This window comes from Tamandua tetradactyla, chromosome 2, assembly GCF_023851605.1.
Source record: "Tamandua tetradactyla isolate mTamTet1 chromosome 2, mTamTet1.pri, whole genome shotgun sequence".
In the NCBI taxonomy this organism is placed as follows: Eukaryota; Metazoa; Chordata; class Mammalia; order Pilosa; family Myrmecophagidae; genus Tamandua; species Tamandua tetradactyla.
Window position 1 is genome coordinate 130,039,886 of NC_135328.1, and position 24,651 is coordinate 130,064,536.

The 24,651-nt window shown below is 42.6% G+C and overlaps 1 protein-coding gene across 8 annotated transcripts in view; it reads right to left on the reverse strand.

Annotated features, from left to right (window-relative positions):
• Positions 1-24,651, reverse strand: part of EHMT1 (euchromatic histone lysine methyltransferase 1) — a 342,941-nt gene that overhangs the window by 100,978 nt on the left and 217,312 nt on the right. For 6 of the 8 annotated variants that reach the window (XM_077148874.1, XM_077148873.1, XM_077148876.1 and 3 more), the window contains 3 exons: positions 6,794-6,937; positions 2,118-2,344; positions 788-961 (listed from right to left, as the gene is read on the reverse strand). In XM_077148874.1, coding sequence (XP_077004989.1) covers positions 788-961; positions 2,118-2,344; positions 6,794-6,937 — 545 coding nt within the window. The remainder of the gene's footprint in view (positions 1-787; positions 962-2,117; positions 2,345-6,793; positions 6,938-24,651) is intronic. The other 2 variants (XM_077148878.1, XM_077148877.1) reach the window with 1 other exon arrangement.

The following is a 24,651-nucleotide window of genomic DNA, read 5'->3' on the forward strand; positions in this document are numbered from 1 at the left end:
CCAGCGACACGGATACAGAGCACACTGGTGGCCTGGGGCGAACTGTTTCTTGTAGAAAGAGGTCAAGGAGAGGCCCTGAGAGGTGACGAACTCATGCTCAGTACAGAAACTCGCCCTTCCTGGCAGAGTGCAGCCCCTGTGGCACAGATGCGAGACAGCAGAGATGGGTGTTGTCATCTGAGACCAAGTGCTACCGGGCACCCCTAGCTGCCAAGGGCACCTAAAGAGCCGAAAGAAGATGTGTCTGCTCTGTGTCCTTAGGGGCTAGGGAGGGCGAAGGGGAAGCAGGACAGTCCCATCTGCTGGGTTTGAAGTACTGATTCTGACAATGGCAGCCACCTGTAAGAACAGGGCCCAGATGTGTCAGGCAAAAGACAGGAACAAGCTACAGAGGGAGAAGCAGTCTCCAGGGAGGAAAACCTGGAACAGGGAAGTTTTACACTAAGTAACAAGTGGAGGCACCTCCCAGATGTGGCCACATGGCACGGCTGCCAGGTCACAACAGGACCCACCCGGTGGCACCATGAAGCTGGCCAGCAAATCTGAGCTGAAAACCTGCTACTAGACTTTGCTGGGTGAAGTGTACGTGGGTTAAATTGAAGGGGTGAGCCAGAGGGGACTGAATGGCAAAGGGGAGCAAATGGGGCAGCAGTGGTATGCAATGGCTCCCAGCCACTATTCCACCAGAGTACAGAATGAACAAACGAGACACAGAAAACCTGCAGACATACCAAAGCTAAAGGAGCAGGGGCCCGGGCCATCTCTGAAAATGCCCACCAGAGCTTACTTTTCAGAGTCCAGAGCAATTAACGCACTCTCCAAGGTCTCTTTCCCTGGTCCCTGGGGCAAGCCGGGTGAGGGCTTCACGAATCCCGAAGGCCCTGTCAGGTCAAAGCCCTCGGGGGGCGGAGGCGGGGGACTCTGCGGCTTCTCCTCCTCGGAGAGCTGTGGTCCAGGGCCGCTTCAGTGGAGAAGAAAGACAATTGAAAGGTTGAGTTTAAAAGATGGGAAACAGCTCTTCTTATGGAAACAAACAAACCATACAGGACCTAACTGACTCTACTTCTACCAAATATATGCTTTCTGACAGTGAAAAGGACAGTCTACTTGCAGTCAGTCCCCAGGTGAAATACTCAGGGATACAGACTGAAACTCCTTGGAAAAAATGACATCCAACACACATGGCCACATTTTCAAGGACATCTGGGCTGCATGTTGAAGTGTGTTTTTGTAGATGAGCTTTAGGTCGTATCTGTCCAATCCACTCTCCCATCTCAAAAAAAAAAAGAAAATCCCAGTGGATTTATGACTCAAACCGCATCACATTTAAAGGTTAATATGAATGGACCCCCTTCTAATATTTACTTTTTCTATGTCCACCATTTGAATCTCTTTTAAATAACCTCCAATGAAGTTTTATGGTTATCTTTCTGTCAGTGTGCTATTAAGTTTTTTTTTGTTTGTTTTTCTGGGTAGTTTCTAAGTTTTGTTGTTTTGAAAGAATCTCTTTTGTCAAGTTCTTTTCTGGCTGGATACTGCTAGAAGGAAACAATACACTGACATGTCTGTCTCATCTATTCATCTTTCTGACTCCTTTGTCCTTCTAAGTGTTTTCTAACTGTTTTCACTTGATTCTTTAGGATGACAACTACATGTTTCCAATGTGAATACTTTTGTTAGTTTGTTTTATTGTCTTCAGCTAGTGTCTCCACAATGTAACACTATAGAAAGCAGTGAGAGCAGACAGTGGTGGCTTACGCTAACATTTCAGATGGCTACTCAGGGGAAAACTGCTATGGATAAAAACACTACTTAGCTACGTCAGTTGGGATGGTGTGATATTGGTTCAAAAAAACAGACAAACGAATCGACAAAACCAAAATGAGTGCAGAAAAAGACTCATATGCAAATGGCAATAAGTAAGTCTCAGAGTCTGTTAAATGTTCAGGTCACAATGTACATCAGAGTCAACTGAAAAACTTTTAGATACAATAATAGAGATCGAGTGACAATTCAAGGCAGACACATTTTCAGGTAAACTACTCAGAAAGCTCCACCAGATCCACAGTGATGCTCAGGAAACTTTTCAAGCTGCATCTGGGAGCACTGGGCCATACCTGCCCGTGGTAGTGTCGGCCCGGCCCTCCCCAGCAGGGGTCTTCTCTTGCCCATGGGCTGGGGTCACCGTGGACGTGGTATCTGCCTTGGCGATCGTCACCTCTTTGGCCTTGGCGGCCTCTTCCCCACAGTGGGGACAATAGCTGGTGGTGTTGACCCGAGAGGCACAGTCCTTGTGGAAGCGATGAGAGACGGTGCTATCAGGCTGACATTCCATAAAACTACCCTGGAGACAGAGAGAGAAAAGAATCGTTTTATGTAAGGGCAAAGGGTCTGAGAAGCAGCAGAGACCGGCTACAACTGCCAGCCTGGGTCTCATGGTGCAAGGGGTGGCCTGAAGACTGATGCTGGACGCCATCTTGCCCAGAGCACTGGCTGTGCAGCTGAGGGATGGGATGCATCCTGGGTTCAAGACAAGCACTGAAGCTGGGAAGAGCAGAGCTGACCACCTCTATGTCCCGAATGCCCAGCTTCCAGGAGGCTGAGGGCACCATTTCACTTGTTCTTGGCCGCCATGTCTAGACCCTGCAGGAGAAGCCTCTACAGAGTCACAGGCACACATCTCCCTCCTTTTCACTGCCTGGGCTCAGCTTCATCAGACTCCTTCCCTCCATATGGCCATAGGGCACTGATCACTGAGCAGCTCAATCCCCTGGAACCAGAGCCCAAACAACTGGGGAAGAGAGGGCTGTGGGGTCAGGGCCCTTTGTCCCGGCTCTCTCCACCCTGTCTCTTCACCTCCTGGAGAAGAGGGAGGTCTGGAAAGGATACGGTGCTCGCAGGTAATCTAACTAGCACAATGTGGCCAAGCTGCTGAGTGCAGGAAGAGTGGCGGTGGCAGCAGCAGCTATGATCCCTGGGCAGCCTACGTGTGCATTACCGATTCAACCCGCGTGACAACCCAGGGAGGCCACAATGAGGCAGAAGCCTCCTGGCCAGTTTAGCAGTGAGTAAGCCTGGACCACCAAGCTGCCTGGTGTTCCCGCTTCTGTTAAAAGCAAAGAGAAAAGCTGGCCTCCTCTCTTTCCTTCCCTGACTAAACAAACTGCAAAGAAGTTTTATAAATTACAAGCAAACCAGCCAAAAAATATGAACAGCAACACATAGCAACATAAACGAAAAAGACATAAAACAAGATGCTCAAATCACTATTAAACATGTAACATGAAACAATGAGATTTCATGTTTAAATTTCTCACTTGCTAGGATTAGCTGCGATAGAAACAACTAGACACATCCAGTAAGAAAGAATGTAGGAGAAAGAGACATCCTACACATTGAAGCTGAGAGTACAAACCTTTCCAACTATTTAAACCTCAACGACTTGAAGAAGGTCTCACCGAGATGTCCATACATGTGGCCAAGTGGAGGGCAGCACGAGAGAACACTGCCTGCACCCGCTGGGGAAAGCTGTAAGAGCAGGCCCCACTGCTCGGTGGCCATGCCTCTGTGTACAGATTCCAGAGAGGCTAGCCCTGCCTCCTGGTTCTACAAGGGTCTGAGTTCATCAGGAGCTTGAATTTTTATTTTCCCCTTAAAGGGCTTTTTAACATGTCTCCACTCTGGGGTGGAGTTCTCATACACGCATACCCTTAAAATCCTTTCCTCTGACTCCAGGCCCCTGGGCTGGGGCCCTGCTGCCTGCTCTGCCATGGGCTAGGGCTCAGGCGTCACCACCAAGAGCAGCACCATGCTCAAGCATACATCTTGATTTTTTTGTTTTGTAGGACAGATTTCCGCAAATGGGAATGAGGAATCAAAGAATATGAGTGCTTTTTATTTGAAGAGGTATTGATTTATTTTTCTGAAAATGTCAAAGCAATTCATATTCCCAGGAGTCACAGGTGAAGCAGAGAGCTCCAGCCAGCCTGGCCAGCGTCCCCACGCATCTGCACTGCCACAAGCACCATCAGGGTGATGGCGAGAAAGACGCTCACGAGGTTCTTGCATATTCCTGTCTGTGACTGACCTACTTATGCCCTTTCCTATTACTCTAGTTACAGGTAACTAATATACTCTTTCACACCAGAGAACAGAAAGAACCAGCAAGTGCTCTAATTTTTGATGGATCATTTAGATAATTAATCTCCTATTTTGTCTAGAGGTAGGAATCAAACTTTGTTTTCTTTAGATGGATAACCATTTATGCTAGCAAGTTTTTAAAAACAGACCATCTTTTTTCCATTAAACTAAAATGCATCCTTGATAATATATTAAAGAACCTAGTAACCTATGTTCTTTCAATACATTTAAAAAAAAACCTTCAATTTGAATGCCTTTGGGTGGAGTGCCCACACTGTATAATAAAACCATTCTTGTGTATTCCCATAATCTCTGCAACCTCCAATCAGACCAAGAACAGTCTGTCTACCAAGTGCCTGCTGAGTGTTCTTCTTCCTGGTCTTTCTGGCCACTGACCGCATGCTGTCCTACCCCAGCTCAACTCTATCATACCTGTCTGCCCAACGATCCCCTCGCCAGTCCACCCACCAACATGCCCCTAGGTCAAGGCATATGCTGGGCACAGTCCTAGTCCAGGCCTCCTGGCCTCCCCAGCCTGGTAGAGCCAGGCCATCTGAGGCACTGAATGGCCTGCCCTGCCACTTCCCCACACTCAATAAATGCTTCCTGGTGATCTCAAGCCTCCCAAAGCCTCAAATGACACCCAGGTGGTAAGACTCTAAATCTGGGTCCTGAATCTACCCCTTCGCTTTGGGAAAATTAATGTGACTCCAGGAAGGAAGATTTACCCCCTCCTCTACCATCTACCTATCCATCCCTCCCTCCCTGAAACACCTAAGGGGCCAGTGACATGTAAGACCACTGCTTAGCCATGGGAGTGGGGAAAAGCCCCTTGATATACAGTTTCTATCCCCAGAAGAAATAGACACACTATAATGTCAGAAAATGGTAACTGCTACGAACAAAAGTCCAATGAGTTAAAGAGGCAAAGATAGGGTGCTCAGGAAAGGTCTTTCTGAGATGGTATCTGAGTAGATGGTGAAGGATGACACATGTCCCAGGGGAGAACATTCCAAGCAAAAGTAATCGCGGTATGAACACAGGGAACAAGAATGAAACTGAGGACATGGGGAACATTAAAACCAGCATCAGGAGATAGCAGGGAGGAGAGCAGGGGCCACAGCGTGTGGGGCTTGCCAGTTAACACAGACACCTCTTCATCCTAGGTATGGCTGCGAACCCAAAAAGAACACTATCTAACGTAGGTATCGAAAGGGTCATGGTGAGCCCATCCTAAGAACAGACTGCAGGAAGTGGAGGCAGAGGCGAGGGTTGGTTAGAAAATTTGTGCGGTAACCAGTGGGGTGAGGCTGGGGGCTGTGGCAAGCTCAGGTCTGCCCCCCATTCTGCAGTAAGACAGCAAGTGATCTGCTAGAGGACAGGGAGACGAGATAACAACAGGAGTCGAAGATGACTCTGAGACACAGACCTAACTAGGCAGGTGGACGAGCACATTTATTGCTATTTGTTGAGACAGCAAAAACGGGGTAGGGGAGACAATGGTAGTGGGTTGATCAAGGGAACAGGGAAGAAGAGGGAGAGCACAAAGAAGATAAGATAAAATTCCCTGACTGGACATTCATCTGGTGAGCAGGAGATAAATGCTATACTGGACAAAAGAAGGTTCAAGGACAGGAACTCCTATTACAAAGGGCTAAGGAAGGACAAGACCAGAAAATCAGGATTCAGAACACAGTCATAAGAAAGGATATTATTGACACAGCTGCTCTGCAGAAACCACAGAGAAGCTTTATTCTGGCATTTTAGTTAGTCCCTGACAAGGTGAGGAAAAAGTACTTCACAGGAATGGAGGGCAAATCTCAAGGAAGATTAATGAAGGGGGTGCTCCTGCAGGAGGCTAGAAAGAAAGGGGAGGGAAGTAGCTTCTCTGTGACAGAAGAAGCAAAAAAGGTTATGTCTTAAGACAGGAGTGGACACACAAGATGTAAAACCCAAAGAAAAGCTCCAGAGCACATGCTCTTCACCGAGGGCCCACAGATGGGTATGAAGGAGCTAGGGGTACCCTGTAGCTGTGAGCACCACTTCACCTTAGGCCCTTGTACAGTGCACTCCACATGCACAAACGCCTCTAGAGCACTGGCAAGCATGGAATTCTGTTGAATGAAGTCAGTGAAAGACAAGATCCTAGAAGAAATCAGAAATGAGGGCAAGCAGTAGGCAGAAGCAACATTTCCTTAGGCTGAGGCACACTGTGCATTCAAGCAAGAAGGAGGATGCAGATTCAAGAGGTGAGGGAGCCCAGGTTTGGCCATGCCAAGTCACCCCAGCCCTAAGGCTCTGCGCTGCCAGGCAAGAGAGGCCCACACTGTGGGACTCCGTGGAGATACATGGCATCCTGGAGGGGAGCAGTGAGGGGCTAAGGGGGCTTCAAATTTAAAAAAACTGGAGCATGTAAAGGACTGGCGCAAGGCATCGGTCTGGACCCAAAGCAAGGAAAGGTGGACTCAGCGAGAAGCCAAGCAGAGATAAAGACAGAGCACAGAATGGTCCTCTTTGAAGGAGGGCGGGAGGAGTTGAAACCCCAGTGGGCACTGTGTTCGGGAGACCCCTGGAGGTGCACAGCAGCCCCCATGCACGCAGGTTAGCCACCTGTCCTGCCAGGGGCCAACAGGTGGGCAGGGCTGGGACTCACCGCTGTGCAGAAGCAGCCGCAGCCGGGGCAGCACTGGTGCTCCACCATGCGCCCTCTGTGGTCCTCGCACAGCACCAGCAGCGGCACCTTGTTGGATGGACGCATCAGCTCGTACTTCACCACACCATTCGTGCACCTGCCCAGCTGCAACCAGAGAAGCACATGGGTCAGTGCCGGGGCTGTGGGGAGCACTTCTGACCTGTGCCCCTGTGTGTCCCCAGCAGGTGTTCACACACACATGCGAACTGAGCAAGCACCAAGGGGTCTTTCGAGGCTGCGTTCAATTCATGGGCACACGTCGAGTCCCACCGGCATGCCAGCCTGGGGCAGGATTAGGGCATTGCCCCAGGAAGTCACCACAGTTCCAAGACACAAGCTCGGTGTGCCTGGCAAGGCAGCGGCTGTGTGTGCAGCACATAGGGGAGCAGGCTGTGACTTCAGGAGGAAACTGGGGAGCTGACATTTGGGCTAGGTGCTGAAAGAACATGGATGTGTGTACAGAAAGACCAGCCCACCAGAAGGGGAAGACATCATGGGGTAACAGTGGGGATGGCAGCGTAGACCTGCAGAACCCCAAGGGGTCCGGGGCAGTGGGAACACACTGCCCACAGCACAAGCCTGGCTAGGGTCCTGGGCCAGCAGACTACAACTGGAGGGCAATCACCCAGCTGGAAGCACAGAGGCTGCAGTGGGAGGGTGGAGACCCCAAGATGCTGCTATGCCTGGCGACACGCATCACGAAGAACACAAGCTTGCTGTGCAAAGCACACAGCTCATCAGGGAAAGATCTACAATCCAACATAAAAAGAAACAAAGAACTGAGTGCCAATTCACAAAGGAAAAAATTCAAGTGCCCAAAAAAAAAAATGACAAACTATTCAAATGTTCCGGGTAACCAAAGAACAACATAAGCAGCCTGTGGCCTCCTTTCATAGGCAGACTAGAACATCAACCCAGTGTGCTGGGGAGTCTGGGGAAACAGACACACCAACACTTAAGTTTTGTCCAAGCTCTCTGGAAACCAGTTTCAAAATAGTAACAGGAGACTGGTGAGAGCATACTCTCCTCTTAAGACTACACCTGAAGACAGCACTGAGCCAGTCATCTGAGCGGCATCTTGAACAATGCAGCAAGAACAAAAGGAGAGCACTGGTGTAATCTACAAAGCCAACTATAGCACAACCCGATGCCCACACGGCTTAACCAAGACTAAACCACGCCTGCATCAGCACTGTTCTCCCAATAGCTACGGAACAAAACTCGAAGGCGTAGAATCACAGTATGTATGGATACTGCGAAAAAAAATCCCCCTGCCCATGATTCTGCTACAGACCCTCAGGTGCCCAACACCTACAGTTGGAGTTGTGGGAAAATGTTTAAAGTGTATTAAGGGGGAAAAGCCTAGGTGAAGAAAAAGTTTCATTTCTTTCCAGACAAAAAAGTCTGGAAGGACATACAAAGAATGATTACGAGTCGGGATAGAATAGGACATCAAGGCTGGTCCTTGATTTTCTATCCAACTTCAGAAGAGCTCATGCAGAGCTGCAAACTTCAGCTGCAAACTTCATGCGACTAAGCCCTGAAGCCTCCCAAAACCACGGAAATGTCCCCAAATCATAAAAGGTGGTAAAATCATGGCCTAAAGCAAATTCTTTGTTAATTTCAGAAAGCACAGGGTCATAAAGATTGCTAAACAGCTGCCCAAAACCAGATTTCAGGTATGTGACAGCAAACCACGTATTCTGCTAGGTAACCCCTCCTAGAACAAAGAAGGTGTCTAGTGCCCAAAGGCCACCATGGGACCCTGCACGAAGAAGATACCTGGTGCTCAGAGGTTACTATGGAAATCTGCCACCAACAAGACTTCCTATAAAGCAAACTAAACTGACCCACTCACTGCATGTCCTGTCTCTCCTCTGGGTATGCCCTTTTTACCCTCTTTAATGTGTACTCTCTCTCCTTCCCTTTAATAAACTTTACTACTTATTCCTACCAGCCCTCTCCTCTGTCTAATTATTTCACAGGCAGGATTCCCAAACCTGGAACAAGGCTCAGCTGACACCATCGTCAGCTGGGCACTGATTACAATACTTCTCAGTTGGAATAAGAAGTTATTTATACTTTCTTTATCATGTATATATGTAATACCTGAATTGTTTTACAATGAACATGCATTATTTATATAATCTGAGAAAATTATAAAGTTGTATGATTTTGTCTCAGCTGCCTGTAACATGGCAACAGATGTAATTAGGACCAAGTGAGAGTGGAGGGAGGGGTGGTCAAATAGCTTGGCAGCAGAACACAAAGAAGTTGAGGTTTTGTAAAAAAGTACTTTAAATGAATGACAACAGGATCCAGGAAAGGTTGGAAAAAAGATGAAACAGAGAACACTAATAACAAGGTGGAAAATGATATATAGGCATCAAAGGAGTATCAGTCTCAAGAGAACAAGAAATGAACCAGCAGCAGAAAGAAGGTCAACATATGTTTAAAGCAAATGGATAAACAGGAACTTGGCAAAAGAGATTATTGAAAATTACATGCCTATAGTGGAGGGACCAAGTATTTCACATGGCTGAACCCTAGAGAGTAGAGGCAGGCCGATTTCCAACAAGAGGCATGGACAAAAGTGAGGGCTCCAGACTATTTTGCCCAAGCCTGCCAGGCACCGTTTCACAACAGTGGGCAATGGAGGAGGCCCTCGCAGGAGAGGTGGCCAACTGAAAGCCTGCCCCATAAGCCCACCCATACAAACAGTTTCTTATCAGCCTGTAGTGCCCACTATTTTAGTAAACATTCTGTTAAATTTTTTTCAAGCATGCACAAAAGTAGAGAGAAGAGTAAAATGAACTCCCATGTGGCCACACCCAGTTTCAAAAATTATCAACACTCTGCTGTTCTGATCTTCAGTGCTGTATGGAGTATTTCTGGGTGAAGTCACCGTGCCTCACCAATAAATAATTCAGGATGCATCATACTGAACATAACCTCAATACCACTGTCACACCACAATAAAATGGCTAATAGCCCCTTGATGTCATTGAAGCCACAGTGGTCAAAGACACCTTTTGGCCTGACCTATGAGGACACAAGTGAAGCAAGCACTTCACACCTGGTTGGCATGTTGCTGGTCATCTGTAAGACCTCCCTCTCCTTTGCTCCCCTTCCTTTGGTCTGGTCATCTGTAAGACCTCCGTCTCCTTTGCTCCCCTTTGTTGGTTAAAGAAAATGGGTAATTTACGCTGTAGAATGCCCTCCTTTTGTCTTGGCCAGTAGCACCTATTCATCAGAATTCCCTGAGCAGCTGGTAGCAGGGTATGGAGGTGCAACTGGGTTGGGTTCACGCCCCACACTCTTCCTTGGGATGGAACCACACTCAGAGGGAGATGCCTCTACATCAGTGGGGATCCCCTTCTGCCTCACCAGCCATGGAGGCTGAGCCACCAGTCCATAGCCCGAGGCCCCCAATGTGACCCAGGTGCACAGACAAAGGGTCCTCATTTCCTGCCAGCAACGTCTCAGCTGGTGCCAGAATCCCCTCTATGCACCAAAACTGCCCAAGCAAGGGCAGCCAGACACAGAGAACATCAGTGACCAGAGGGGTAACCCCTGACTGAGGGGAGACGGTATCTATGGGCCGAGGCTGCCCCTCTTGCCCCCAGGCCTGGCACGCGATTTTCAGGGCTCCTCCCTCAGCACATGGAGCAGGCTGCACACCCCTTTTCTGCACCAGTGCCTGGCCTCAACCCTACCCACTGGTGCCACCTTCTCCAAGAAAGTACACTCATGTGGTAAGCTTCTCTGAGTTTCTGAGGAAACCAAGAGCAAGGAAGCTCTAAGATGAATGGCAGAGACTAAATGCAGTGAGAACAACTCCAAGGGGCAAGGAGACGAAGCAAGGCGTGACAAAAAGGGTGGGAAGAAAGGTAACAAGCATCCTTCAAGAAACACAATGCACATTTGTGCGGTAAGAAAAACAGAAAAGATAAGAAAATCAAAGGATCAACCTAGGAAATCTAGTGCCCAACTAACAGAAGCTCCAGAAAGAGAATAAAATTAGAGAGCAGAAAATATAAAAGAACTAAAACAATACACTTTCCCAAAACTGAAGGATATGCACGTCCACCCTTCTGAGATGACCTACACAAGCCCAACACAACAAAGGAGCTATCACTCAAAAGCATGCCGATGCCACTTCAAAATGCCAGGGATAAAGAGAAGATTTTAAAACTTGTCAGAGAGGAAATATCAAATTTCATACAGTGACTCAATAATGAAAAATGTCAACAGACTTCACAATAGTGATACCATAAATCATAAGAAAATGAGTAAGGTCAATATTCTAAAGGAAACAACATCAAACCCCAAGCTCTGTACTTGGCCAAAGTATCAATTACATGGGAGAAGACATTTTCAGAATACAGTCTCAAAATACTTATCTTCTAGCTATCTTAAGCAGCTACAGAAGAACAGGAATCAACCAAAACATGTAATCCAGCCAGGAGGGAATTCAATTCAAGAGAGAGAGGCACCCTGAGAAAAGAAGACATTATATGCACAAGAAGAAAGATTAAGAATCAATTCAGACTTCTAAGTTAAACCTGTGCAAATGACTCAGCAACTTTAAAATGCTGAGAAGAAAATAAAATAACACAAAACTGAACAACCAATGAAAGTATTTTTCAAGAGTGGCAAAAGGGTTGTGGGAACATAGCAAAGAAGGAAGCACCAGAAATCAGCCCCCCCAATGAAACCACCACGGAATGGGCGGAGATTGTCTCAATCTGCTGGTTTGAAACCCTGGAGTCTAGAGGAATGGTGCGCAGCACTCAGGCCAGAGCTGAAGGAAGCGGTCGCATAATACAGTAACCAGGAGTGAACATCATCCTCCCTGCGACAGCTGCCAGGCCCCACACCTGAACCTCTTGGCAGGCACCAGCGGGGACAGCAGTCCAGACAACCGATACAGCTTCCTCATGGCAGGATGATATACAAAGACTTAGTTCTCCAAAATCCAGGGATGCGTGGTCTGAACCCTGACTACTGCTTTTGATCAGCTATTCTGGATCTGGGGGCCGGCTCTGAGGGTTACCACTGTTTCAACCACATTGAGGCAAAAGAAATATAAAAGACAGAAAACATCCTCAAAACCATGGAAAACATAAAGGGCTGCATAACTGGGTGAGTACCAAATCAAGAAAACACAGTTTCCAAAGCCTTGAGAAAAAAGTGAACAGAAACTAAGAGACATCTGGGACACCATTAATCACCAATAGATGCAATATAGGAGCCCAAGAAGGAGAAGAGAGAAGAGGAGCCAAGGAATATTCAAAGAAATAGTGGCAGAAAGACATGTATATGCAGATTCTGTAAGAGGCCAACAAACTGCAAAAAGGACAAATTCAAATACAACCATGCCCACACACATAGCAACTAAACCATCCGATGCCAAGAAAAAGGAGAGACTACTGAAAGCTGCAAGACAAAACCAATGAGTTAAAGGTATGAGGGAGTCCCAATAAGATTAAATGCTGATTTCTCATCAGAAACCATGGAAGCAAGAAGGCACTGGAACGAAATATTTAAAGTGCTGAAAGAAAACAACTGCCAAACAAGACTTTAATATCTGGTAAGACTTCCCTTCAAATATGAGTGAGAGATTAAGACACACCCAGATAAACAAAAGCTGAGGGAGTCCTTTAGACTGAAAGGGAAGGATATTAGACAATGGATCAAAGTGGCATAATGGAAAAAAGGCCAACAATAAAGGTAAACACAGAGATAATTATAAAAGCCAGTACTACTAAATTGTTATTTTTATGGTAACTAATGCCACTACAAACTTCTTACAGGTGCTAAAATGAAAACTACATAAAAAGTAATGATAAATCTATGGTTTAGGACATTCAATGTACAAAGATACAGTGTATAACAAGTGAAAAAAACAAGGCAGGAGGAGGAAGGGGTTTAGGAACAGTATAAATATATGCTGTTGAAGACAAGTTGGAATCAAATCAGATATGACTGTTATAGATTTAGAATGTGAAATTTTAACACCATGGTAACCACAAAAATAAATGAAAAATATATATGAACAGAAATGAGAAGGTACTCAAAAAGTACAATACAAAAATCAAATAAATATGAAAGTACACATAATGAAATAATTGAGGTTCAAGAAAAGACAAAGACAAAATAGTAAACTAACAGAAAAACACCCTGCATTATCAATAATTAATTTAAATGTAAACAGATTAAAATCTCTAGTCAAAAGGCAAAGATTGGCAGAATGAACTAAAAAAAAACATGACCGAACTAAACGCTGCTTACAAAATACACAAAATTCAAATACATAAACAGGATAAAAGCAAAACAATGAAAAAATATAAACAAAAGATAGCTGGGGCAGCTACACAATTATCAGATAAAACTGACTTGAAGCAAAAAACATTACAAAGGAAAAAGGAGGTCATTATATACTGATAAAAGGGTCAATTCCACATGAAGACATAACAATCATAAATATGCAAATATGCACAGATTTGAAGAGAGAAAGAGATGGTTCTACATCAAGAGTAGGAGACAGATAAAAAATGCATACACATTTTTAAATAAGAAATACCTGAAATCAGGGACCTACTCTAACAACTGGAGGATCTAGAAAAGGAAGAGCAAATAAATCCAAAGAGAGTAAAATGAAGGAAATAAAGATTAAAGAGATAAATGAAATAGATAATAAAAAAGAGTAGAGAAAATTAACAACACTAAATGATGGTTCTCTGAAGAGATGAATAAAATCAACAAATCATTACAGAGACTGATGATGAAAAAAAGAGAACACAAATAACTAAAACCAAAATGAAAGGAGGGAGCACTGCTACCAAAACCTTAGAAATAAAAAGGATTATAAAGACGATACTATGAACAAATTAGATAACACTGATGAAATGGACAAATTAGTAGAAACACACAAAAAACTACAGAGACTCAAGAAGGAACAGAAGACCTCAATAGGCCAATAACAACAAAAGAGATTGAATCAGTAATCAAACACATCCCAACAAAGAAAAGACCAGAGGGAGAGTCCAAGGAAGAGAGAACAGCAGGGAGATACAGGACACATCCCTATAAAAGAAGCCAGTGGACAGGCAGAAACTGTATGAATCCACCATTCTGGGGCTCTGGAGACCACAAAAACATTGTACGCATGCAGGAAAGAGTGGATCAGGGAGAATGAGGAGCTGCAGCAAAAACTGTGGGTGAATCACTCTGTGCAGTGGCCGGTGCCCATTTGCTACCCACAAGGCTTGCCTCAGATACGATCCATGGCTGGCTACCACAGATCAAGAGTGACATGAAGGTCTGCCTCCCCAGGAACAAGAGAGGACAAGGTCGAGCACTGAGCGTGGCTTCTGATGGGTGAGTTTGGGCTGCTGGGTTCCAAACAGGGATCCCCACAGCACTGATTTAACACTGCTGGTGGAGGTTAGAAAAATACATTCCCACCTTATGACTATGGTGAAAGGTTTGAGGAAGAGCGCCAACAGGTGGGCAGGCCAGGAAAGAAGAGAAAAAACAAAAGGCTTTTTGGCATCTTTCCTGACCCTCACTGCAGGGAACTTTGGGGGAAACAATGGTTCCTACCCATGTTCTCATCAGTTAAACACAGGCAATTCTAAAGATTTGGAAATTAAGTTGAACCAAATGTCAAAGAAGAACCTTAACACAAAGATAATTAACCATAAAACCCTAGGCAAGAGAGAGAAACTGACCATCACAGTAAGCAGATAAGCACGTCAAGATAAGCAGATACTTAAACACCGGCAAAAAATTACAAGTCATACAAAGGAAGAGGCAGATATGGCCTAGTCAAAAGAACAAACTGAAAAGTTGGAGTAGATACAGAATTTGGAATAAAGAATCAAAAATGCTCAAACAAATCTCCTAATCATTTCAAGATGATGAAGGAACACACGGCTACCAGAGATAAAAGATATTAAGAAGACACCAGGTGAGCATAAAAAGAATTTGCATGCAAAGAAAAATAATCGAACCTACAGAAATGAAAGGCACAACAGATGACATTTAAAACATACAAGAGGCAAGCACCAGAAGATTAGAACACTTAGAATAAAGGGTCAGCAAGCTAGGAGACAAAGAATACAAAATTTTACAGACATAAGAGCAGATGAGAAAACAATGGAAAGATTTGAACAGGAACTCAGGGAACTGAGAGGCAGGATGAAGTGTACAAACATATGCATCACAGGTGACCCAGGAGAACAGAAGGAAAAGAGGTTAAGAAAGAATATTTGAGGAAGTAATGGCCAAAAATATCCCAACTCTTTAGAAAAACTTGTACAGACATATCCAAGAAGCACAAAATATTCTAAATAGAATAAATCCAAAACAGACCTACTCCAAGACACATACTAACCAGACTGTTCACTGTCAAAGAGAGAATTCTGAAAGCAGCAAGAGAAAAGCAATTCATCACATACAAGGGATGCACAATAACACAAAGTGCTGTTTTGTCATCAGAAACCACAGAGGAAAAAGGGCAGTATGACAAATTTAAGACACTGAAAGAAAAAAAAAAAACTGCCAGCCAAGAATTCTTTATCTGGGAAAACTGTCCTTCAACAAATGAGGTAGGTTTTAAAATAATCACAGATAAACAGAAACTGAGGGAGTCATTAACAAGAGAGCTACCCTACAAGAAACACTAAAGGGAGTCATGCAGGATGAAAGGAAAAGATAGGAGAGAAAGGCTTTGAAGGGAGTGTAGAAATGAAAATTATCAGTAAGGGTAACTAAAAGGATAAAAAGAGAGACAAAATAATATATGATAATAAAAGACAAAGGATAAAATGGTTGAAGTATTGCCTTTACAATAATAACACTGAATGCTAATGGATTTAACTCCCCAATCAAAAAATTGGCAGAATAGATTTAAAAAAAAAAAAGATCTATCTATATGCTCTCTTCAAGAGACTCACTTCTAGATCCAAAACTATAAATAGGTTGAAAGTAAAAGACTAGAAAAAGATATTCCATGCAAACTGTAACCAAAAAAAGAGCTGGAATAGTGATATTAATATCAGACAAAAAAAGACTTCAGATGCAAAACTATTAATAAGAGACAAAGAAAGGCACTAATAACCAGAGGCAATTTACCAAGAAGAAATAAGAAGCATAAATATTTATGCACCTATACAGGGTATGCCAAAATACATGATCCAAACACTGGCAAAACTGAAGGGAGAAATAGAAGTATCAATGTTTTGGTTTGATAAAGCTGCTGGAATACAATGTACCAGAAATGGACTGGCTTTTATAAAGGGGATTTATTAAGCTACAAGATAAAATTCTAGGGCTGTGAAAATGTCCAAATTAGGCACCAACAAGAGGATACCTTCACTCAAGAAAGGCTGATCGGGTCTGGGGTTTCTCTGTCACATGGGAAGGTACATGGAAACATCTGCTGTCCTTCTCTCTGGGCTTCTGGTTTCAAACAGCTCTCTCAGCATCTCCAAGCGTCTGGGTCTATGTTGGCTTTTTTAAGGACACCCAAAAACTAAGTAAGACCCACCTTGAAAGGGTAGGGCCATATCTCCATGAAAACAATCTAATCAAAAGACCCCACTTATAACAAGTCTGCCCATAAGATTGGATTAAAAAACAATGGCTTTCTGGGGTACATAAGTTTCAAGCCAGCATACTCCTACCTTTGGACCCCCAAAAGACATTCTTTTCCAAATGGAAAATACATTCATTCCATCACAATATTACAAAGCCTTAAACCATTTCAGTAACAATACAAATATGATACAAAGTCAAAATAGTACAAAATCTCTTTAAAGTCAGTTACAGGTATGGTCGGTCCTAAGTCAAGATTTTCCTATGGCTGTGGATCTGTGAAACTCAGAACAAGTTATCCGCTCCCAATATTCAAAATAGGGACAGTCATAGGATAAACATTCCCATTTCCAAAGGAAGAAATTGTAAAGAAGACAGTGGTCACCAGATCCAAAAAGTTCTGAAAATCAGCAGGACAAACTCAATTAGATTTTAAGGTCTGAGAATCATTTATCAGGTAAAATTTTACTCTCGGGGCTTGAGAGAGCAGCAGTCCCACCCTTTCCAAGGATTTATGCAGCAGCCCCTCTCTCTCCGAACACAGGGGTGAGGATTACAACATTGGGGGGCATTGGGGAGACCACCATGTTCTTGGCCCCACTTTCATCAAGCATCCAGGTGGCACCCAGACTCTCTGCTATCTCTGGGGCACAACAGAAGGACTCAACACCTTCTGAACAATGGGGCAATCGCCAAGCTCCCCACAATCGCAGTGGAATGTGCTGCACCGTCTCTGAGACCTGAGTGGGGTGTGATGGTTGGGTTCTGGTGTTAACTTGGCCAAATGATGATGCCCAGTTGTCTGGTCAGGCAAAGCACTGGACTGACTGCTGCTGCAAGGATATTTCATGGTTGGCTGATTAAATCATCAGTCAGTCCATTGCATCTGTGGCTGATCACATCTGCGATACTAAGGCACGCCTCCTACAATGAGATAATCCAATCAGTTGGGGTTTCTAAAGATGAACAGTGACTCTTTCACTGTTTCTTTAGCCAGAGAGCCTCTCCTGTGGAGTAGATCCATACCCTTTGTTCTAGTTTGCTAGCTGCCAAAATGCAATATACCAGAAATGAAATGGCTTTTAAAAAGGGGAATTTAATAAGTTGCTAGTTTACAGTTCTAAGGCTGAGAAAATGTCCTAATTAAAGCAAGTCTATAGAAATGTCCCATCAAAGGCATCCAGGGACAGATAACTTGGTTCAAGAAGGCCGATGAAGTTCAGGGTCTCTCTCTCTCTCTCTAGTGAGAAGGCACATGGTGAACACACATCAGGGTTTCTCCCTTGGCTGGGAAGGCACATGGCGAACATGGCATCATCTGCTAGCTTTCTCTCCTGGCTTCCTGTATCATGAAGTTCCTTGGGAGGCATTTTCCTTCTTCATTTTCAAAGGTCACTGGCTGGTGGACTCTGTCTCGTGGCGCTACAGCATTCTCTGCTCTCTCTGAATCTCCCATTCTCCAAAATGTTTCCTCTTTTATAGGACTCCAGTAAACCAATCAAGACCCACCCAAATGGGTGGAGACACATCTCCCCTAATCCATTTTAACAACCACTCTTGATTGGGCTACATCTCCAGGGAGATGATCTAATTACATACAGTACTGAATAGGGATTATTCTGCCTTTATGCAATGGGATTTTGATTAAAGCATGGCTTTCCTAGGGTACATACGTCCTTTCAAACCAGCACACCCTTCATCAGAGCCGCCACCTTCAAAGCCTGCCCTATGGATTTTGGACTCTTGCATCCCCAAAATTGCAGGAGACACCATTATAAATTCATAATTACAGATCTCTTCTGTTACATCTGTTTCTCTAGAGAACCCTGACTAACACAGGGGGTAACGCTCTCCCTTAGCAACAAAGTAGAAAGCCTGCCCTCTGTTTCCGGGGTAAACTCACCCTGTCCACATGCATGGATGGATCTGCTCTTTGGCCCAAGATTCTTGGCTCTGGGCCTTAGCTTCCAGGGTTCTGCCTTTGAGGTAATTTTTCCTCCAATCTGTCCCTTTTAGTTCAGACTGGTAGTGGTTCTGTTCATACAGATGTCACAAAAAACTTTTTGACTTGGCAGGAAGCATACAGGGCTGCCAAAAGGGATACAGGGATACCAAAAGATACCACAGGATTTTCCACAAATCCTTTCTGGATAACTCCATCTCTAATCCTCCCTTGTCCTATAATGGCCGTTTGGTTAAATCCTCATGGGGGGCAATATTCACTGGGGTCTCATTTTCCAAAAGCTTAGCATTTTCCCAGCTATCAATTTCTGGCTTCTTTGTATCCAAGAGTTCAGTTCTCAACTTATCCCTTTCCTGTTGCATTTTACTATAAACTGGAAGAAGCAGCCAGACTGCAATTTTTCACATTTAATTTGGAAATTTCCTCAGCTAGATATCCAAGCTTGTTGCTTTCAAATTCTACCTTCTATCCAATAGCAGGACTTAATTTTGTCAAATTTTCTACCACTTTAAAACACAGACAGCCTTTCCTTCAGTTTGCAATGACACAGTCATCATTTCTGTCTAAGGCCTTACTGGGAGAATGTTCAGCATCCATATTTCTACCAACAGTCTCTTCTAAGTGATTTCCTATCTTCCTCACAACCCCGCAGAATCTGCTCCTTGTCCATGTAAATAGCCATTACAACATGTTTGGTAGATTCCCACCACAGCACCAAATACTCTGGTACCAAAATCTGTTTCAGTTTGCTAACGCTGCCAGAAAGCAATACATGAGAAATGGCTTTTACAAAGGGGATTTATTAAGTTACAAATTTAGTTTTAAGGCCATGAAAATGTCCAAAATAAGACACCATCAAGAGGATAATTTCACTCAAGAAAAGCTGATCAAGACTGGCATTTCTCTGTCACTTTGGGAAGGCACATGGCGATCTCTGCTGTCCTTCTGTCCAAGCTTTTACTTTCAAAAGGCACTCAGGATTTCCACACATCTGTGTCTGTGTTGGCGCTAAGCTCTATCTCTGTGAGCAATTTTAAAGACTACAGTAAGCTAATTAAGACAGACCTTGAATGGGTGAGGGCCACATCTCCATGGAAATAATCCAATCAGAAGGTCCCACCCACATGTGGGTGAGCTACATTTCCATGGAAATAATCTAATCAAAGGTGCCACCCATAATAAGTCTGCACCCACAAGACTGAATTAAAAGACCACAGCTTTTCTGGGGTATATAACAGTTTCAAACCAGCCCAATCTACAATAATAGCTAGAGACTTCAATACATCACTCTCATCAATAGACAGATCATCTTAAAGAAATAGAAAGCTTAAATAATATGATAATTGAATACACCTAACAGACATACACAAAACACTGCACTGCAAAAAGCAGAATATAAATTCTTTCCAAATTCTCATGAATAATTCTCAGATCACAACAGGTCTCAATACATTTAAAAAGACTGAATTACGTAAAGCAGTTTCTCTGATCATAATCGAATGAAGGTAGAAATCAATAACAGGCAAAGAACTGCAAAATTCACAAATATATGGAGATTAAACAACACACTCTTAAACAACCAGTGGCTCAAAGAGGAAACTGCAATAGAAACCATTCCATATCTTGAGACAAAAGAAAGTGGGAACACAACTTATCAAAGTGTACGGGTGCAGTGAGGGCAGCACCGAGAAGGAAACTTACAGCCCTGAATGGCCACATGAAAAAGGAAGAAGACCTAACTCCACACCTGCAGGAACTAGAGAAAGAACAACAAACTAATCCCAAAGCATTCAGAAGGAAAGAAGGAAAGATTAGAACAGAAATAAATGAAATTGGGAACAACAACAACAACAACAACAACAAAAAACAATAGAGAGAATCAACGAATTCGAAGGTTGGTTCTGAGAGCAATAAAATACTCTGCTCTCAGAGTATTTTGACTCTGTTTTTTGTTACACTGACAAAGAAAAAAGATAAGATGCTAACAAAATAAGAAAGGAGAGGGGGATGTTACTACTGATCCAATAGAAAGTAAAAAGATCCTAAAAGGACACTGTAAACAACTGTTAGTAATGTATACTTACGAAATCAAGGAAAAAAAATTCCATGTTCAACAGCAATAGAAAGAATCAAACATCTAGGAACAAATCTCATCAAAGATGGAAGGACTTATATACAGAAAACTAATAAAAGATTGCCAAAGCAATCAAAGACAACTTAAATAAATGGAAGGACAGTTTGTGTTCGTGAACCAGAAGACTAAATACTGTTAAAATGTCAATTCTACTAAAAGTGATTTACAGATTCAATGAGACCTCAATCAAAATTCCAAGAACTTTATTTGCAACAATGCTAAAGCCAATCATCAAATTTTTATGGAAAGGTAAGAGTCGTTGACTAGCCAAAGACATTTTGAAAAAGAACAAAGTTGCAAGATCTTAACCCTTATTAGAAAGATACAGTACCATGCTGTTTTGATTACTATCACAAGGACAAATGCATAAACCAATGGAATTGAAATCGGAGTTCAGAAATCAAACCTCAGATCTACGGCCAACTGAGTTTTGACAAGGGTACCAAGTCCATTCAATGAGGAAAGAATAATCTTTTCAAGAAATCATACTGGGAAAATTGGATATCCATATGCAAAAAGAACGAACATGGACCCCTATCTCACCTAATACAAAAAAAAAAAAAAATAGACTCAAAATGGATCAAAAGTCCTAAACATAAGAAATATAACTACAAAGCTCCTAGAAGAAACCATAGGGAAGCACCTTCAGGACCTTGTGTTAGGGAGTAATTTTTTTAGAATTTACAACCAAAGCATGAGAAACAAATGAGAAAAGAGATGAATGGGACTTCATCAAAATTAAAAACTTTTGTGCATCAAAGGACTTTAGTAAAATGACAACCTACAAAATGGTAGAAAATATTTGGAAACCACATATCCACTAAGAGTTTAATATTCAGCATATATAAAGGAATCTTACAATTCAACAACGAAAAGACAAAACAATGCAGTTTAAAAACGTGCAGAAGGCTGAAATAAACTATTCCCCAAAGAAGATATACAAATGGTCAAAAAGCACATGAAAAGATGCTCAACATCACTGGCCATTAGGGAAATGTAAACCAAAACCACAATTAGAGACTATTAAAAAAACAGAAAATTATAAGTGTTAGCGAGCATGCAGAGAAATACGCACACTCATTCATTGTTGCTGGGAATGTAAAATGGTTCAGCTGATGTGGACAACAGCTTGGCAGATCCTCCAAAAATTATGTATACAAGTATCACATGACCCTACAGTTCTACCTCTGAGTATTAAACCAAAAGAATTGAAAGCAGGGACTCAAATAGACATTTTCATGTTTATGTTCACTTCAGAATTATTCGCACTTGCTAAAATGAATGTAACCCAAATGTCCATCAACAAATGGATAAACAAAATGTGGTACACTATGGAGTATTATTCAGCCGTGAAAATGAACGCAATCCTGACAAGTGACATGATGAACCTTTGTTATCCATTATGTTAAATGAAATAAGCCCATCAAAAATTTTATTATCTCATTTATATGAAATTATTAAAAGTGATTTCATAGATTCAAAATTATAATATAGGTTCTTAAGGGCAGGGTTGGGAATGGGATGATAATGTTTAAACGTATTTCTATTTGGGATGATGGAAAAGCTTTAATAATGGATGGTCATGATGATGGTTGCATAATATAGTGAATGCAATGAACAGTACTGAATTACATCCTCACATCTTCCTAAAAGGGAAATTTTAGGTTGTATATACAGTTCTATTACCAAAACTTTTTTAAAAACACTGTAGAGCTATGAACCCTAATATAATCCCTGAACTATAGTTATTAGTACAAATACAATAATGTTATTTAATCAATTGTAACAAACATCACAATAATGTAAGATGTCAGTAAAGTGAAGGGGCATATATGGGAACTATGTATTTTCTGCATGATTTTTCTGTAACCATACCATTTCTCTAATAAAAAAAAAACAGGCAAAATAAAGCAATAAATAAAACAAACATAATCTAAAAGCTGAGAGAATTCATAACCAGGAGATCCGTGATGCAGAAAAAAAATTTTATTAAATGAATCATTTTGACCTTGCAGATTCCCTGAAAGAGATTTTAGGATTTCCAGTGTTTCCTAAAAGTACACTTTTTGAACTGCTTGAACTCCTTCAAGATGGAGGGAAGAAAAAAGAAGCAGGAAATCACAGAAAAGAAGCCAACTTATTTTTTATCATTACACAAAAACAATAGGAGAGCGCTGTACTGGTTTGAAACTGTTGTATAGCTCAGAAAAGCCATGTTCTTTTAATCCTTATACAACCTTGTGAGGGCAGACTTATTGTAGGTGGGATATTTTGATTAGATTGTTTCCACAGAGACGTGACTCACTGTGCCAGTTTGAAAGGATTTATGTACCCTAAAAAAGCAATGTTTTAATCCTAAACAATCTTGTGAGAGAAATGGTTTCTTCTAATCCCTATTCAATACCACAGGCTGGAAACTTGATTGGGTTATCTCCACAGAGATGTGACTCAATCAAAGGTGGGTATTATACTTGTTTAGGTGAAGATGTGTCTCCGCCCATTCCAGGTGGGTCTTGATGACTTTACTGGAATCCTTTAAAAGAGGAAGTATTTTGGAGAAAGCTTCAGAATGGTGCAGAACCACGAAGCAGAGTCCACTAGCCAGAGACCCTCGAGATTCTGAGAGAGCAGAGAGGGGCGACAGAACGACACAGCCAGGAAGAAGAGTCCACCAACCAGCGACCTTCACAGATGAAGAAGGAAAATGCCTCCCAGAGAGATTTATGAAACAGAAAACCAGGTGAGAAGACTAGTGATGATGCCGTGTTCACCACGTGCCTTTCCAAATGAGAGAGAAATCCTGACCATGTTTGCCATGTGCCTTTCCACTTGAGAGAGAAACCCTGAACTTCATCAGCCCTCTTGAATCAAGGTATCTTTCCCCAGAATGCCTTAGATTGCACATTTCTATAGACTTGTTCTAATTTGGACAATTTCATGGCCTTAGAACTGTAAACTAGAAGCTTATTAAATTCCCCCTTTTTAAAAGCCATTCCATTTCTGGTATACTGCATTCCGGCAGCTAGCAAACTAGAACACTCACCCAATTGTGGGTGTGACCTTTTGATTAGATGGAGGTGTGACTCCACCCATTCCAGGTGGGCCTTGATTAGTCTACCAGAATTCTTAAGAGATATCAGAGACAGAGACAGAGCTCAGAGCCTAAACAGAAAGCAGATGCCTAGATGCAGACATTTGGAAATGCCTGTAGAGTTGAGACAGAGAGCACAGAGATAGAAGACGTTTGGAGATGCTAAGCTAAGACACAAAACCCAGAGTTGCTCTGGAAAAGCTAAGTGAGGACCCACAGATGCTTAGAGAGAAAGCAACTGGAATCAGAGCTACATGAAATCAGAAGCCAGGAGAGGACAGCAGAAGTCACCGTGTGCCTTCCCATGTGACAGAGAAATCCTAGACGACATCAGTCTTTTCTTCAAAATCAAGGTATCTTTCTTTGGCCGCCTCAGTTTGGACACTTTCACAGCCTTAGAACTGTAAATTTGCAATTTAATAAATCCCCTCAGTAAAAGCTAATCCATTTCTGATATACTGCATTCTAGCAGCATTAGCAAAATGAAACAAGGGCGTTCTAGGAAGTTAGCAAAACTTTCCTAAACCCTAGTTCTGAAAATATAATCTCTAATAAAAATGAACAGAAAATAATGAAGGAAAACCCCATGGAAAGTTATTAAGGGAAAAAAAGTAAATGAGAACAGCATCCCTACTGACAATGAAAACATCACAAAAATGTACTGACAAAATGGAACTATACATATCAACTGTTTCACAATGAGCTAAAGGTCATCAGGGAAATGATGCAAGACAATAAACATAAAAGAGAAAGACAACTCAGAAATGAGGTGACAGAAAGGTTCATTTCAGAATTGAAGACTAAATTAAATATCTAATAAGAAATAAAAGGTGAAAAAGAAAATTTTGGAAATCAAAACGAAGTGAAAAAAGATATCAAGTCTGATTAAAAAGTGATCAACACTGAAAACAAGAAAAGATTCATCAGACAGATAAAAGGAGTCCATAAAGAAGAAAATCAAAGCAACTGAAATAGAAAACTAAGAACTAATGTTTGAGAAAATTTTCCTGAAAGAATATGCATATTTT